This window comes from Astatotilapia calliptera, chromosome 18, assembly GCF_964374335.1.
Source record: "Astatotilapia calliptera chromosome 18, fAstCal68.1, whole genome shotgun sequence".
NCBI classification, from domain to species: domain Eukaryota; kingdom Metazoa; phylum Chordata; class Actinopteri; order Cichliformes; family Cichlidae; genus Astatotilapia; species Astatotilapia calliptera.
This window is the reverse complement of record NC_137439.1, coordinates 21,903,994-21,917,806: the sequence shown is the minus strand read 5'-3', so window position 1 is coordinate 21,917,806 and position 13,813 is coordinate 21,903,994. Positions and strand designations below refer to the sequence as shown.

At 41.8% G+C, this 13,813-nt stretch overlaps 1 protein-coding gene across 5 annotated transcripts in view; it reads right to left on the bottom strand.

Annotated features, from left to right (window-relative positions):
- Nucleotides 1-1,381: 1,381 nt before the first annotated feature.
- The window catches only part of aknad1 (AKNA domain containing 1), a 12,559-nt gene continuing 127 nt past the window's right edge, over nucleotides 1,382-13,813 (bottom strand). Inside the window, exons 1-22 of one of the 5 annotated variants that reach the window (XM_026150548.2) lie at nucleotides 13,500-13,813; nucleotides 12,100-12,309; nucleotides 10,457-11,529; nucleotides 10,243-10,317; nucleotides 10,031-10,142; nucleotides 8,533-8,681; nucleotides 8,393-8,452; nucleotides 8,153-8,286; nucleotides 7,852-8,029; nucleotides 5,563-5,720; nucleotides 5,044-5,196; nucleotides 4,627-4,786; nucleotides 4,416-4,510; nucleotides 4,116-4,318; nucleotides 3,911-4,025; nucleotides 3,133-3,309; nucleotides 2,837-2,937; nucleotides 2,568-2,705; nucleotides 2,377-2,484; nucleotides 2,062-2,173; nucleotides 1,785-1,953; nucleotides 1,382-1,633 (exon numbers count right to left, since the gene is read on the bottom strand). The exon at nucleotides 13,500-13,813 is cut by the window's right edge and continues 127 nt beyond it. In XM_026150548.2, the coding sequence (XP_026006333.2) occupies nucleotides 1,454-1,633; nucleotides 1,785-1,953; nucleotides 2,062-2,173; nucleotides 2,377-2,484; nucleotides 2,568-2,705; nucleotides 2,837-2,937; nucleotides 3,133-3,309; nucleotides 3,911-4,025; nucleotides 4,116-4,318; nucleotides 4,416-4,510; nucleotides 4,627-4,786; nucleotides 5,044-5,196; nucleotides 5,563-5,720; nucleotides 7,852-8,029; nucleotides 8,153-8,286; nucleotides 8,393-8,452; nucleotides 8,533-8,681; nucleotides 10,031-10,142; nucleotides 10,243-10,317; nucleotides 10,457-11,529; nucleotides 12,100-12,304 (3,855 nt within the window). In that variant the 5' untranslated portion in view covers nucleotides 12,305-12,309; nucleotides 13,500-13,813 and the 3' untranslated portion in view covers nucleotides 1,382-1,453. The remainder of the gene's footprint in view (nucleotides 1,634-1,784; nucleotides 1,954-2,061; nucleotides 2,174-2,376; nucleotides 2,485-2,567; nucleotides 2,706-2,836; nucleotides 2,938-3,132; nucleotides 3,310-3,910; nucleotides 4,026-4,115; nucleotides 4,319-4,415; nucleotides 4,511-4,626; nucleotides 4,787-5,043; nucleotides 5,197-5,562; nucleotides 5,721-7,851; nucleotides 8,030-8,152; nucleotides 8,287-8,392; nucleotides 8,453-8,532; nucleotides 8,682-10,030; nucleotides 10,143-10,242; nucleotides 10,318-10,456; nucleotides 11,530-12,099; nucleotides 12,310-13,499) is intronic. The other 4 variants (XM_026150551.2, XM_026150550.2, XM_080293087.1 and 1 more) reach the window with 4 other exon arrangements.

Genomic DNA, 13,813 nt, shown 5'->3' with positions numbered 1-13,813 from the left:
ATTTGTTGAAATAAATATGTGATTGTATTAAATGTGATGTCTTTTTTTCCTGCTAGTTATCAACCTTTTGTCATCTTGCTAACCACCTGCCCCTGTCTTTCATTCATCTTTTTTATAGTTTTATTATTTATTTTGATTTAAAAAAGGATGATCTCTGCATTTTCTGCTTAGATGTGCAGAGGAGATCAGCTGGTTTAGTCAGTTTGCTGGAAGAGAGCTAAAAACGAACTTTCTTTAAGAGATGCCAGAATATTTTTTGTTTTAAAATATGAATGGTAAATGGCCTGTATTTGTATAGCGCTTTTCTAGTCCCTAAGGACCCCAAAGCGCTTTACACAACCAGTCATCCACCCATTCACACACTGGTTAAACCAATTAAACTAGTGGGTTTTAGATAACCTTTACTACCGCACTGTTCACTGCACAGCACAACAAGAAGTTTTAGAATCCAGTGCATGACTGAGAAAGGCCATCACATCAAAGCGTGTTTGAATTTCGGCGGACAATAACCTCCTGCAATCCTGTAATAACATCAGCTTTAATCCCGAGGACAGGTGTGTGCCCGTATCTTTGTGTGGGGACCTTAAGGTGCATTTCAGTGTCGACAACATGTATGAATCTTTGCACTGTGCTGCTGTTTCTTATCATTTACTAAGAGTCGTAAGAAAGAGGTATTGTCTCCAAATCTGTGCACTGACATCACAGTTAAAAGAAAAAAAACAAAGTAGGTACAAACAGGAAAAAACTACAAATGCCAAACGCATGAAACTCACTGCATGATTCTGCAGGAAAATGATCACAAACACACAACTGAAGCAGGCAAAGTAAAGAGGTGAAATATCAGAGAGAGTCATCTGATGTCTAAGGATGGTTAAGGATGTATTTTCACTTGCGGCACCCAATTAAAAAGGATCAAGCTGAATTTTATGTCACTTTATATTTTTTATGTGTTTACTTCCTATATTTTCCATCTGTAAATCATACATTCACTGTAGCTTCACTTCTTATATTTCACCTGACATTAAAAAAAGATTACCAGGGTGTTCAGTGACATGGAGCATTGTGAAAATAAGTTTACATTTATTGCTTCAACTTGTCGCAATGTACTCTATGTCTACTGTTGTCGTCACTATGAGATCACATTGTGCCTCACAGCATTTCTTTTGAATACATTTTGGTAAGAATACAGTTAAGATGGATGGATAAAAATGTTCTTCAGAGGCCTTGAGATCAAATCAAAACATGAAGACATTTCATATTTAAAAAATGTTGCCCATTCATAAAAATATCAGTAACTTTATAAACGTACTATACATGTTACTACTATAGACGATACTGTTTAAACCAAAAGAAAACAAAAACAAACGTATCACAGATCACATCTGTGAATCAGATATACTTTATTTAAAATATATTTCAGAAAGGTATCAGGCAAAGAGATGAGAGTATAAACTCATCCATAGCCAGGTTCCAGATGTTTCCTTCCACCTTGTGACTGCATGTGGTGCAGTTTCCTGTGTAGCTGAGCCTTAGCCAGATCTACAGACAGCCTCCTGGCCATGTGGTCAGTGGTCCTCTTCATGCTGCGAGCCATCTCAATCGCCTGGTCCAGAGTCCTGTTCACGTCTTCTTCCTAGAAAACCAAAGAAACTTGTCCCTTAAGCCAAGTAAGACTTGTGTATGTCACAGTAAAGACCTGATCTTTATTATGATATACAGCAGATGTTCCTGTATATAAAGAGAACTGGTTTATCTGATTTGCGTTAAAGTTTGAGACATTTGACCTTGCTCCTGCTACGTCTGCTTGTCCTGCTGCCAGTCTTGAAGGGCACGGATGATGGAGACGGTGTCCGCTGAAAGTACACATTGCTGGGCAGGAGTGCTGTGTCTGACTGAGTGGAAGGTTTTCTGTGATGGGACATGGACTGCAGCGGTGGCTCCCTGAATTTATAGCTGGATTTGACAACACGTAGCAAAAAAGAATGATTTATCCCAAGAAAAAACTATGAAGCGTACAGCTGATAAATATCTCTATCAATGCAGTTAATGCTTGTATTTTACCTGGCCGGCAGACTGCAGGAGGAGCCGTAGCTGACCTGCAACAGCGGCTTCTGGAGAAACGAGCTGGAGAGAAGAGACCATCTGTCCTTGGAGTGTAAACTATTTGTGACAACTGTAGATCACAGAAACATGACCAACAGTGTGCTCAGTAAGAATTAGTACGTATTGACAGCAGTGATTTTCCTTTTCACCTTACAGTATTACAGCCCTTACACTATTCATCCAGATAACACTAATACATTTACTGAGGTCAGTTTCATAACTCATTAAATCAAAACCTTGATGGACAAAACCTGACATGAAACAGTTTCTCACTCTGTGGTCTGAAGTCAGACATCATGTCGTTCTTTCCTTTTAAACTGCAGCTTCTCAACCCAGAAGTTTCCAGTGAGCGGCCTCCCTCTGTCCACGCAGCAGGAGAAACTGAATGTTCAGTTCAAAGACAATCAGACAGAAAATCATCCAAATAAAGTGAAACAAAATTCTGCTGTGACTCTGGCTCTGACCTCCTTTGGGCTGGACCGCCTGGTGTTTAAACTGAAACTCAGGTCCCGAGGATACGCCTCTGCCACCTTTTCTGCTCCCTGCTGGTGAACTGTGTAACTGCAACATTATCTCAGAGCTTGTTTCACTGCTGTCTGTGCCTGAAGAGCAAACGAACAAATTACATTAAAAGGATGAAGTAACATCTGCATGCACTCATATCAAAGCAGGGAAGGGAACTTAGAGCCAGACAACTGGAGTTTACACAGTTTTATGGCTGGTGGGGGTCTACCTTTGCTCTGGCTGGGGTCCATGTCTGATGAGATCCAGTCCTCCAGCCTTGCCTGACTGAAACTGAAGTTACTCACATCTCTGCTGCTGATATTCCCCACTCTACATGTTATGATACAAATAATCAATATGAGAAGACATTTGGACTCTAAATGGTTATTTCTGTTTAAATGTTTATCATGAAACTGAAATTCTTACTTGTTAGTTTACTAGATATAATACATGTCACTATCAACATGATAACACCTTACAAAATGTCCATCTTTCATTCATTGACCATGATGATCAGAGTCCCACCTGTTACAGGCTGGACTTTGGTAAGTCCTGGTTCTGGACCGGCGCTCCTGGCGCTCTTGTCTGTATTTTGAGGTGAGATAGTCCATCTTCTGAGCTAAGTGAGGTAATTGCACTAAGCCCACCTCCAGGTCCTTCTTTAGCCTAGACACCTCCGATTGCAAGGCCAGGATAGCCTCACTGGTCACACACGAGCGACACAGAAATGTAAATGTTCATAAAATGGGAAAAAAGGTCATGATAAAGTTCCAGTAGATACGGGCAAATATTTAGCTTAAATGCTGACTGCTAGAACAAAGCCACATACTTGTGAAACCCCTTCAAAACAAAACAAAAAAAGAACAGTTGTTGATCGAGGTAATGAAGGCAACAACACAGAGAGATTGAAACCAAAAGGGTGAATCTCAGATGAGCTGTTTTTCAAGGGAGAGCTCTAAGAATTCAAAGGTTTCAAGAGTGGCCTCAACAGTAATTATTTGCATTAGATTTATTCCTATAAGCCTTATAACCAGTTGTCTGCTGCCACTTTAAAAGTGCAAGACCAAATTTGCGTCCTACACTGCCCTCTGGCTTTAACTTTTATTTCTTCTTAAAGAGGTTGAGCACCAACACTTTCAAAGGGTGAAAGTCCCACTCCCATAAAGTGCCACTTTATTTTGCTGCTGTTTTCATGTTAATTATACACACTCTTCATAATTTTACCCACAGTGGTTTAACATTTGAATTCACAGCAGTGCAGTGATTATTCACTAACACTGGTGTTTGTTTTCGGCATACTGACCTATTACAAGAGCAGGAGCGCAGAGGGCTGCCTCTGCCATCAGTATCCATGGAGGTGCCAAGTAGAGGTTGAGATACGAGCTGATGGTGCTGAGCAGACAGGCTTTGGTCAGATCCTGTTTGGTCAGTGGTGGACACGAGGAACTTTAGCACTGACCAGAAAACATGACATAAAAAGTGAACATGCAGTGATGGAGATTACTCACCTTGCAGCATTGCTGAAGGTTTCTTAGTGGTACTGTCCACCCACAGATCCACTCCAGCTGTTGCTCCACAGTGTTGTGTTAGGACAGATGGGTGGGGGCTGGCCCACTGGTAGCCAGTGATGGCAGGGTGGATGGCTGTTTGCAGGTGGGAGCACGAGTCTTCACTGTCTGAGCTACTTAAACCTTCTTTCTGGGACAACACACTGCAGAAGCAAAAGCTCAGCTTAAGGTATTCTCATGTTAGGCTCATGTGATATGTTTATGATGGTGAACCAGTCATTAAAATACTCTCACTCACACCTTTCTGGAAGCAGATTTGATTGAAATGATCCCGAGCCCGAATGATTCAAGTAAGAGCTCCCAAATCCGCTGTCTGTCTCTGAACTCACCATCTTCTGTGCATCAATAACAAGGTTTTAACCAAAAGATATGCATGAACATTTGCATTGCATTTTAATTGTGTGGAAGAGACAGCAGCGGTCAAACAGGCTAGCTTGTATCTGCAACTGACCTGCGAGGCACATGAGGTGTTGAGATCCGGCCCTGAGAGGCTGTGGCTCTCTGAGCCTCTTGGTGCATCAGAGGAACAGGAGACCTCCACTGCCAGACTAACACAGTCACCCAGATCACATTCATCCTTTTGTCTGGAGACTCTATCCTTGATGCTGTGGCTGCAGAAAGAGCAAGTGTTTACTGTATAAAGTCTAAGTGTAATAAACAGCAGTGGTTTTGTTTCAAAACTTTTTTTAACAGTAGGATATGAAAAGCATTATGAGAAGAAGACAATGCCTATGTTTTCTGTATTGAGCATGATAATATATTATGCAAAAACAGATCTCTTGCATTATGAAGACTTAAATATAAAACTAAAAAACAGCAATAAGAAGCCATAACAGAGAGTCAGTCACCTCACAGTCACAACACTGACCTGCTGACTGTCCACTGCTCGTGTGAGGTGGTCTTGTTTCCACACAGGTAAGCTAAGATGTCACTGTGATCTGCCACCTCTGACAAACCAGAGCTCCTCTCCTCATCCTCATCTTTACAGACATCAAGTCCAACCAAGGAGCCCGTTGAGTCCCTAAAACAGGCCAGAGAAGAATACCTGCACACAGATCCAAGCACTCCCTTCCCTCCGTACTGTGCAACCCAACACCAGCTGTGTACACGAAACACTACCTGCCCACAGGAAGGCTGAGAACGTGCACAAACACACACGTATGCACCGCTCACAGCATAAACAGCTAGCCAGGACAAGGGGGTTTATTACAGTATACTTATATCCATCCAAGTCATCTTTAATTTTTCAGCACATTTGCCACCGAGCTGTATATTAGCTGCATATCAGAAACTATAAAAATGTTATATTTACAAAAGAAAGATTTAAAATTTAAGTTTTAAGTTTAAAACCTAAACATTAGACTGCAAAGAAGAAATTTATTGGTACCGTGACTGGCAGCTGCCATGTCCAGAGTTTTTCACTAGAGGGTCAGCAGTTACGAGCTCACTACTTTGGTCTGATCCACCATTTATCTGAAGGTCACTGCCCTCCTCTGCTTCTTCTTCCTCTTCTTCTTCCTCTGTGTCCATCTTATAACTTTGCCCCTGAAACATAAAAGTTAATGCAAACATATGCACATACTTAGCATCTGTACCAGGAAAGGATTTGTCACAAATGAAGATGCAGGGCATGGATGCAAATAAGGATCCCTATCATACCAACAGGGCTGACCAGATATATTTCAGCCTTAAAGGCAGCATGAGCACAGGAGATTATTATAATTTCTTCTCAATCTATATTTCTGACTCTAAAAGACAGAAAGCAGCCACCATGAAAAAGCAGATATAAAACTGCACTCCAAGAAAAAAAATGTAGATAAGGTGACCAGTGTGAAGGCAACTGTTCAAAACATGAAAACCAAACATTTAGCTACTTATAAGAGGCTTTTAGCTGAGCTTAATTTGGAGAAGAAGAGGAAGAGAGGAAAAACCCTCTTAAAAAATCATGGAGTTTAACCACCAGCTCCGGAGGCCAAAGCAGATGAGGCTGGTTTTTTTTGTAGATGAATGTATACACAAACTAGCAGTCAGCAGTCATCTGCAAAGGTGGACGGTCTCATCCAAGAAACCCTGCAGCTGAAACAAATGCTCTGAAAAGAAAATGAATTGTAGGCCCAAGAAGAGCCTGAGAAACTTGAGGCAATCACGGTGACAGAGGCTTTCTGTGAAGAAGCCTCAAATGATGCTTCACAGAAGCTCAATCCTGTGGAGAAATTCAATAAGGAAACGGCCAACAGCAATTTTCAGCTGAAGAGTGCAGTTTACAAGCTTTAATGTGGAGCCTCAGGTAATGAGCACAAAGAAAACACTGGAGCTCCTCCAGCATCCAACAGAGTGCATAACAGAAGTTCCGCTGACAGATCTGAAAGTAGCAGCTACGCTGAAAACGATCCAGACTAAATCTAAGTCAGAAAAGGCTTTTCAGAACTTTCTGATCACACCTCATGTTGCAAAGACCTTTTTATTCAAAACAAGCATTTAAAATATTCACAATGTCATTTTTTGCAGATAAATAATTAAACATAACAACACAATTTTTGGAAACCTACAATTGCATTGCTACTACCGTATTTCCCGGACTACAAAGCGCACCTAAATATTAGCCGCACAAGCTAAAATCAGGGGAAAATCCTGTTTTGTACATACATTAGCCGCACCTGACCAAAAGCCGCAGGTGTTTCAATGTTGACTTATCATATGTAAGAGAATATGCACAAAGGGAATTGTCAGGAAAGAGATGGGTGTTTGGAGACATCACTTTTATTAATATTTTGAAAAACAAGTTATGGGTACATATTTGCACATGTAGTACATAACAGTAACCTACAGCACACCAGAAAAATAGATTCAGCCTACCTTTTAGGCTCAGGTGCAGTGACACAGCTTTAACAAGAAGAAAAGTCAGTCATTCACCACCATCTTTCTCTTCTTCCTGCGCACTAAAACCACCAAAGTCCTCTTCTCCAGTGTCGGATACAAACAGGCTCAGGATGGCTTCGTCATCCACTCTTCTTCTCTCCTTCGTTGTCACTTTCAAAACCAAAGAAATCCTCATTGTCAGTGTCAGAGTCGAACACCCTCAGAAGGGCCGTGGCGGTGTCCTCCTCTCCATCATGCAGCAGTCCAGCCCTTCAAAATCCGTTGGTGATCGTGGATGTTTTCACACTTTTCCACGCTGTCAGAATCCACCGGTGGAGTTGGGCATAACTTGCTTTTTGGGCATAACTTGCAAGTTTATCGCCGCTCATCATCCACCCCTCCCGCTGAATGCGTAGCGCTACTTTGAAGTTTGTTTTTCGCGCTACTTCGTACGGCACTACGTTGCCTGGCGGACGGACATGTGACTAACATACCACTCTTGAACCCCGATCCTTCCGCCAGGCAACGTAGTGCCGTACAACAGCGGAACACACAAAACAAATCGTCTTACGATATGACAAAAATCACGGACAATCCATAGAAAAGCCGCACCTGACTAAAAGCCGCAGGGTTCAAAGCTTGTGCAAAAAGTAGCGGCTTATAGCCCGACATTTACGGTAGTATGAATTTGAACTGTTGATATGCAGCATTGCATTTTTACTATTCACAGCGTATTCTGACTATAAAAGGCCCCAAATCAGAGAATATGAATAGTGTGGCAAAAACATTAAACGTGAATTTTCTGTGTGTCTTTTACCTCATGCAGGGAAGGTGGAGGTGAAGGTGTGAACATGCAGACAGGAGTGGGTACAGTCGTGGACGTGGGAGTGGATGTTGAGTGAGGAGGAGAAATCTGATCACACACGTTTTTGTCTATGATCTCCTTAATGTCCTCAAGATGCATGCCTATCCTAAAGATGTCTCCTTCCACTAGTCTGCACGCGCACACACACACACACACACACACACACACACACACACACACACACACACACACATAAATGGGTGCACAAACATGATACTGACACTTACAGCTGCCACCCCGGGGTCTCTCTGACCTGTTAGCATCAAAAGTGCCAGTGTTCCTGGATAAGCCCATGTAGTTTTGCATCTCCAGAGCTCTGTGCGCCTCCTTCTTACTGATGTAGTTTCTTTCCAACTGGTCTTGAGCCTCCATCATGCTCCTCAACATCTGCAAAAGGATCAGTCTATACTAATGCCCATGCAGAAAAAAAGCAGGCCCCAAATTGTGCTTGAAATGTAGTTTACCTTACATGTAGGATGTAAAGGATCCTTACCATTTGCTTTTCTTCTGTGCTTACAGCCATGTTGCTCACAGTAAATCTAAATTCATCCACCTGAAGAGCAGAAGGTTTGTAAACGTTTAAAATATGTGTGCGTTTAATTGTACAATAGCTGTAGTCATTTTCAAACACACCTTCTGCATGAACTGGCTGATGATGTCTCTCAGCTCAGCGGTCATCCTTTCCCCATCACTGGGATTATCCTGAAGCTCGCTGGAGGAAGCTGAGGCCGCCTCCTTAATGGTGCTGACGAGAGCTGACTCAGCTTTTTCATTTAAGCTTTCTGAAAACAAGCCAACATGGGAGTCATACACACTCAACATAATTAAGGTAATAAGTTATGAGTAAAATGTTCCTGACACATCCTCTGGGATTTGTACTGCCAATATATCTTTCTTTGTAGCTTTATTTACTTATTTTTATAAATAATGCTGCCAAGCACAAAATGCATCCAGACCAAATCATTAGCTCAGCCAGAGGCGTGGCAGTGTGAGGGACGCTCTGCTGTGATTAGTTGATAGGGTTAGGGTGGGTTGGGTCAGAGCTGATGTAATGTAGCTCAAACCACTAGGCTGGGAATAACATCACAACAGAGGCCCTCAAGGATCATGGCAACACTAACTTTAGAGTCCCTCACAAAAACTTGTGTGTTACCTCTCCCTTATCTAGTATCACCTATGGAGAAAGGCTTTTCTGCATTACTATAAAGTATTATTTAAATTATTAAACTACAGTTAGTCAGTATAGCCCTCGCTGCTGCTGCATGCTGGGGTTTAAATCTGCACCACTGTGTTTACAAAGGGTGCTAGATTTACTGGTTCTGCAGCTTTATTAGAACCGCCGTAGAGACAGACCGTAGCTGTGATTACTGCAGCAGAATGACATGCCACCTTAACTCTAAATTTAACATGACTGTTTTTATTTGCTGTAACATTATACACCAATTTTTATGTGCACCCAGTGATGGTTTCATTGCCCGAGTCCCCGTCAGCGATGCTCCGCAGGCTCAGATGCTACTGTAGCTGTCCAGAGCAGTGCAGGTTAAACCACACTGGCAGCTGGAGGACAACAGCAGTATCTGTAAACAGCTTCAATCACCACAGCCAGGCTGAGCAGCTGCAGCCCTGCTCACAGCCAGCAGCTGGTTACTCTAACAGAATGGCCTTTTAAAATGAATAATGGCACATTTCATTTCATTTCTGTAGTATTAACTCTTAACTATCTGTGTCTTATAGCTGGACAGGAGCCACACACCGACTGTATGGAGGGATCAGTATGCAAAATATTTAGGGGGCACCACAAAACTAAGGCAAAATACTGGATTCAATAAAATAATCAATCTATTTTCCAGCTAAAATGACAACAAACTGGAGAGCAGCTGCCGGCCTGAGCACAACATGCCTTTAACGTAGTGTTTAACTCGACTTTCTGATCATTCGGTGTTTAAATAAAGATACACAGGCCTGGTTTGTCATAAATATTCAGTTATTCTTTCAATGTCATTAAAAGGTTTCATTAAAAAATGTGTCATCTAAACTGATCACTCTCTGAGGAATCCAGTCAGACTTTATTTTCATGTAGTAGAAGGCAGTTAACCTTTCATGATATCAGATGTCGGACACGGAGCCGTACCTGATGAGGGAAGATGAGGAGCTTTGTATCCAAGATGGCTCAGCTCAGCTAACTGCCCCTGATCTTCATCATCATCCTCTAAATAAAGCATGAGTTCTGAGGAGAGCTGATTCTGTGAAAAGCAATAAATACCTTTGTATCTTACATTTGAAATGTAACTAATTTAACACAGGCCTGTGTGAATTACACCAGGAAGAAACCTTAGAACTCACACTGGTTCCTAGTCTCATCTGATCAATGAGGTTCTCTGCCTCTGCGTATTTGGTGAGTAATTTATCATATTCAGCCTAAAGAAAATAGAGAGGATGGATGTTACAGCTCTATCTAAGAAAACAGTAATGCAATGATGACAGAAAATATCAGCTAAAGAAACTGAAAGTCTAAGGTTCATTTGCAGTGCAAAGATATGATCTGAATGCTTTCTACCTGCAGATGGTGCACCAGTGCAGGAGGAGTGTGCTTTTCTTCATCTTTAAAGACATTAGCTTTCCCGGCTGGCAGGACTGAGTCCTCCAAGACTCTGCTGATCACCTCTAACATGCCTGGGGAAGACTGAGCTCTGTGAATGGTGCTAGGGCACTGAGGAAGTGATCTGGCTGGGGTTTTGGGGATTTTCACTTTAGGGGCAACCTTGGAGAAGTCGGGGAGCGGGTAATGGACTTGGCCTTGGCCATACTTCATCTCACTGAAGGATCTTGTACGCACCAGAGGAACTCTCTGAACCTGCTCTTCCTCCTCATCTGCTTTGTCCTGCTTTACTTCATCTGCACTGAAATCCCCAATGCTCTGCTTAGAATCTGTACTTTCAGAGTTGGACATGCTGTTTGCACAAGCACCAGATGTGAAAGTAGGAGTCTTCTTTTCTATCTGCTCTTCTGAACTTGCTTTTTTTGATGCAGCATTACTCTTTTCATCTGAGCTCTCTGTGTGGTTATTATTCACTGCTTTGCTGTTGTGTGTTGGAGCCTGGCTAAAAACACTGTCGTCTGCACTCTCCAACAGGGACACCTCTGGCAGGGTCTCTGCCTCGATCAGCCTACCCAACCGCAGCAATTCCTCGTGGGAGAAGTGCCGCAGCAATAACTGGTTAATGTCTGCAGCACCAGGATGCGGTCCACCAAGCTCACTTTGCTTGGAAGCATCAAAAACGTTGTCCTGCTTTGTGCTGATATCTTCTTGCACCAATTCAAGCTGACCAGAAAGATCAGGACTTGTATGAACAGTGTGTCCTCCATCAGAGCTAATGTTTCCCTCAGAATAATCTTTCTTGTTGAAGTAAGGGCTTCCAATGTTGCCATCATATGGCAAGTCCTCCTGATCCTCATCACTGGTATTTTGTCCAGTGTCCTCACTTCCCTGCTTATCTTGCATGGTGTTTGATCTTTGGGAAGACACATGTAAGAGATTTCTCTTGGAACTGCTCTCTAGAACCCTCCCGCTCAGACTGCCCACACTGCTCTCTGAGGAGGAGTCATCCAAGCCAGACAGCTCCGCGTCCCCTGCAAATTAAAAACCCAAATACCATGAAAACCTAATTACAGGGTCATGTTGATTCCATTAAATTAGGTTGTTGTGACTTTTAAGGCTAATGGTGGTGACTGACTGGTGGTGGTCAGAGGGCCCGGTGGCGCCAGTGTCCGGCAGCCTCGCCTCTGTCAGTGCGCCCCAGGGCAGCTGTGGCTACAACATAGCTTACCATTGCCAGTGTGTGAATGTGTGTGTGAATAGGTGAATGACGGAATGTAGTGTAAAGCGCTTTGGGGTCCTTAGAGACTGAGTAAAGCGCTATACAAATGCAGGCCATTTACCATTTGCAGGCCATTTAATGATGAGAGTGAAAACTAGCTCATGACTTTGCAAAAACAATATATGTGTCATTGCATTTGTTTTGTCACACCTGAAGTGAGCAAAAAAACATAGCAGATGTTTAACATTCTGCATGCCAACATATTTATAATGATGTATTATTAAAAAAATTGTTTTATGTAAACTTTTGATTATATACGCACTAATTCACCGTAGTATACAAGAAAACTGACACAATAAACAACAGTGCCTGCATGTCTTACCACTAAGATGGATGCTTGCTTCAGAGGCAGCAGACTCTGCCTGGGACAGATGCAAGGCCAAAGAACTCTCCAGATCACTTAAGTGGAGACTTTCATCCTCACTGAGATCAACAAAGAAGCTCTGCTCGATGCATTTTTCCCACAGCACTACGGGTCTGTCCTCCCCCTGAACATCCTCATCCGACTCTCCCAGGTCTCCCTCCATGGACTCTGCAACAGAAAAATGGATGCACTGTTCAATATCTCCTCACCTCTGTTAAGAAAAAAGCAGGGTGAGAAAACTGAACGAAGCACCATTCATCTCTTAGCAACGCAACCTGCAAAGTGACAACACTGGATCAAAAAGCACTAAGGTGTCAATTATTCAACAATCAATACAATGTGTGCACAGAAGATTGCGTGCTGCAAGGGTGTAAAGTTTTTGAGTTAATTATATGCTTGGGTGAAACGTATTGTGTCTGTTTTGAGTGTCTGACAGCAGCAGAAGGCTTATAAATAAATATATAGATAAATATTTTTTAAAAAGTAATTCATCTATTTCATTCAGAAATAAATAATTTGTTTTAAATGGGTTCTTCCTTCATAAAATAGAAAAAATCCTTAGTTTTAGTATCTGTGACTTTGGTAAAAATTTAGATACAATGTGGCTGATGAGGCACTGATGGACGTGAATACTGACATTTTTAGATGTGCGCAAGACTGTCAGTCAACTGCTTTCTAAAAGCTGTGTTTTCAATATAAAACCTGTACTGATTTTCCTAAATCTTACATCTGACACATGTCCTCCATACAATAATAATAATTTAAAAGACTAAATCTAACACTGAAACTATTAAAAGCTAAACTATATAAATACACTCTGTGAACTAAACCGAATTAAAAACAAAAAATCAAATTAAATAAAACCCTAATTAGAAAATACAATATCATAACGACTCTGCTGTGTAGCCCCTGACACTCTGAACCAAGAAAAAAACCACTATGCTAAAACAAAAGTGTCTTTGTTATAATATAAAACTATTATCTATACAAAACAAGTTGTAAAATGCATTTTGCAACACACAGGAATCTGTTAATACTGCACATTATTAATATAGAGTTAAATATACCTATATAATACCCTGATGTGATATTTCAATCGCTCATAAGTTTTTGCATGTATGTTAACAAAAACTGTCATGTGATATATGTATTCAGGTACTTGATACCATAATCGTAATAACTACATTTCATAAGAGTAGTGGAGCAAAAGTATATAAAGTACATATATCTCCTACTACAAGTTACACGTGAGTGTTACCAAACACGTTTAAGCGTCTGTACTGTTTCTGCATGTAAGTCTGAGCTGCATTTCAGTGACATAGTACTACTGAAATGCTTTGCTGGCGGTGGTTACTTACCTTGGTTGTGTTTAGCCGGCTGGTTCTTCTTCAGCAGTGTGCCATTACCTTTAAGTTGATCCCGGTCTCGAAACTAGCAGCGATGGTTTAATATCTCCCCCATCTTTCTTGACATATGCCTTCCTGAACAGGTTTTTTGTGGCATCATTAATAATGGATAAAAGGCAGCGCTGAACGTCTGGACTCGCGGTGACAGCAGCATGCATGACAACTAGCGGGGTCTCGTTGCTAGGTAACGGTGCTGAAACCTCCTCCAAAAGGCTGCTAGCAAGTGACAGTTTTGGGCTATTGGCCATTACATACTTATTCTCTTT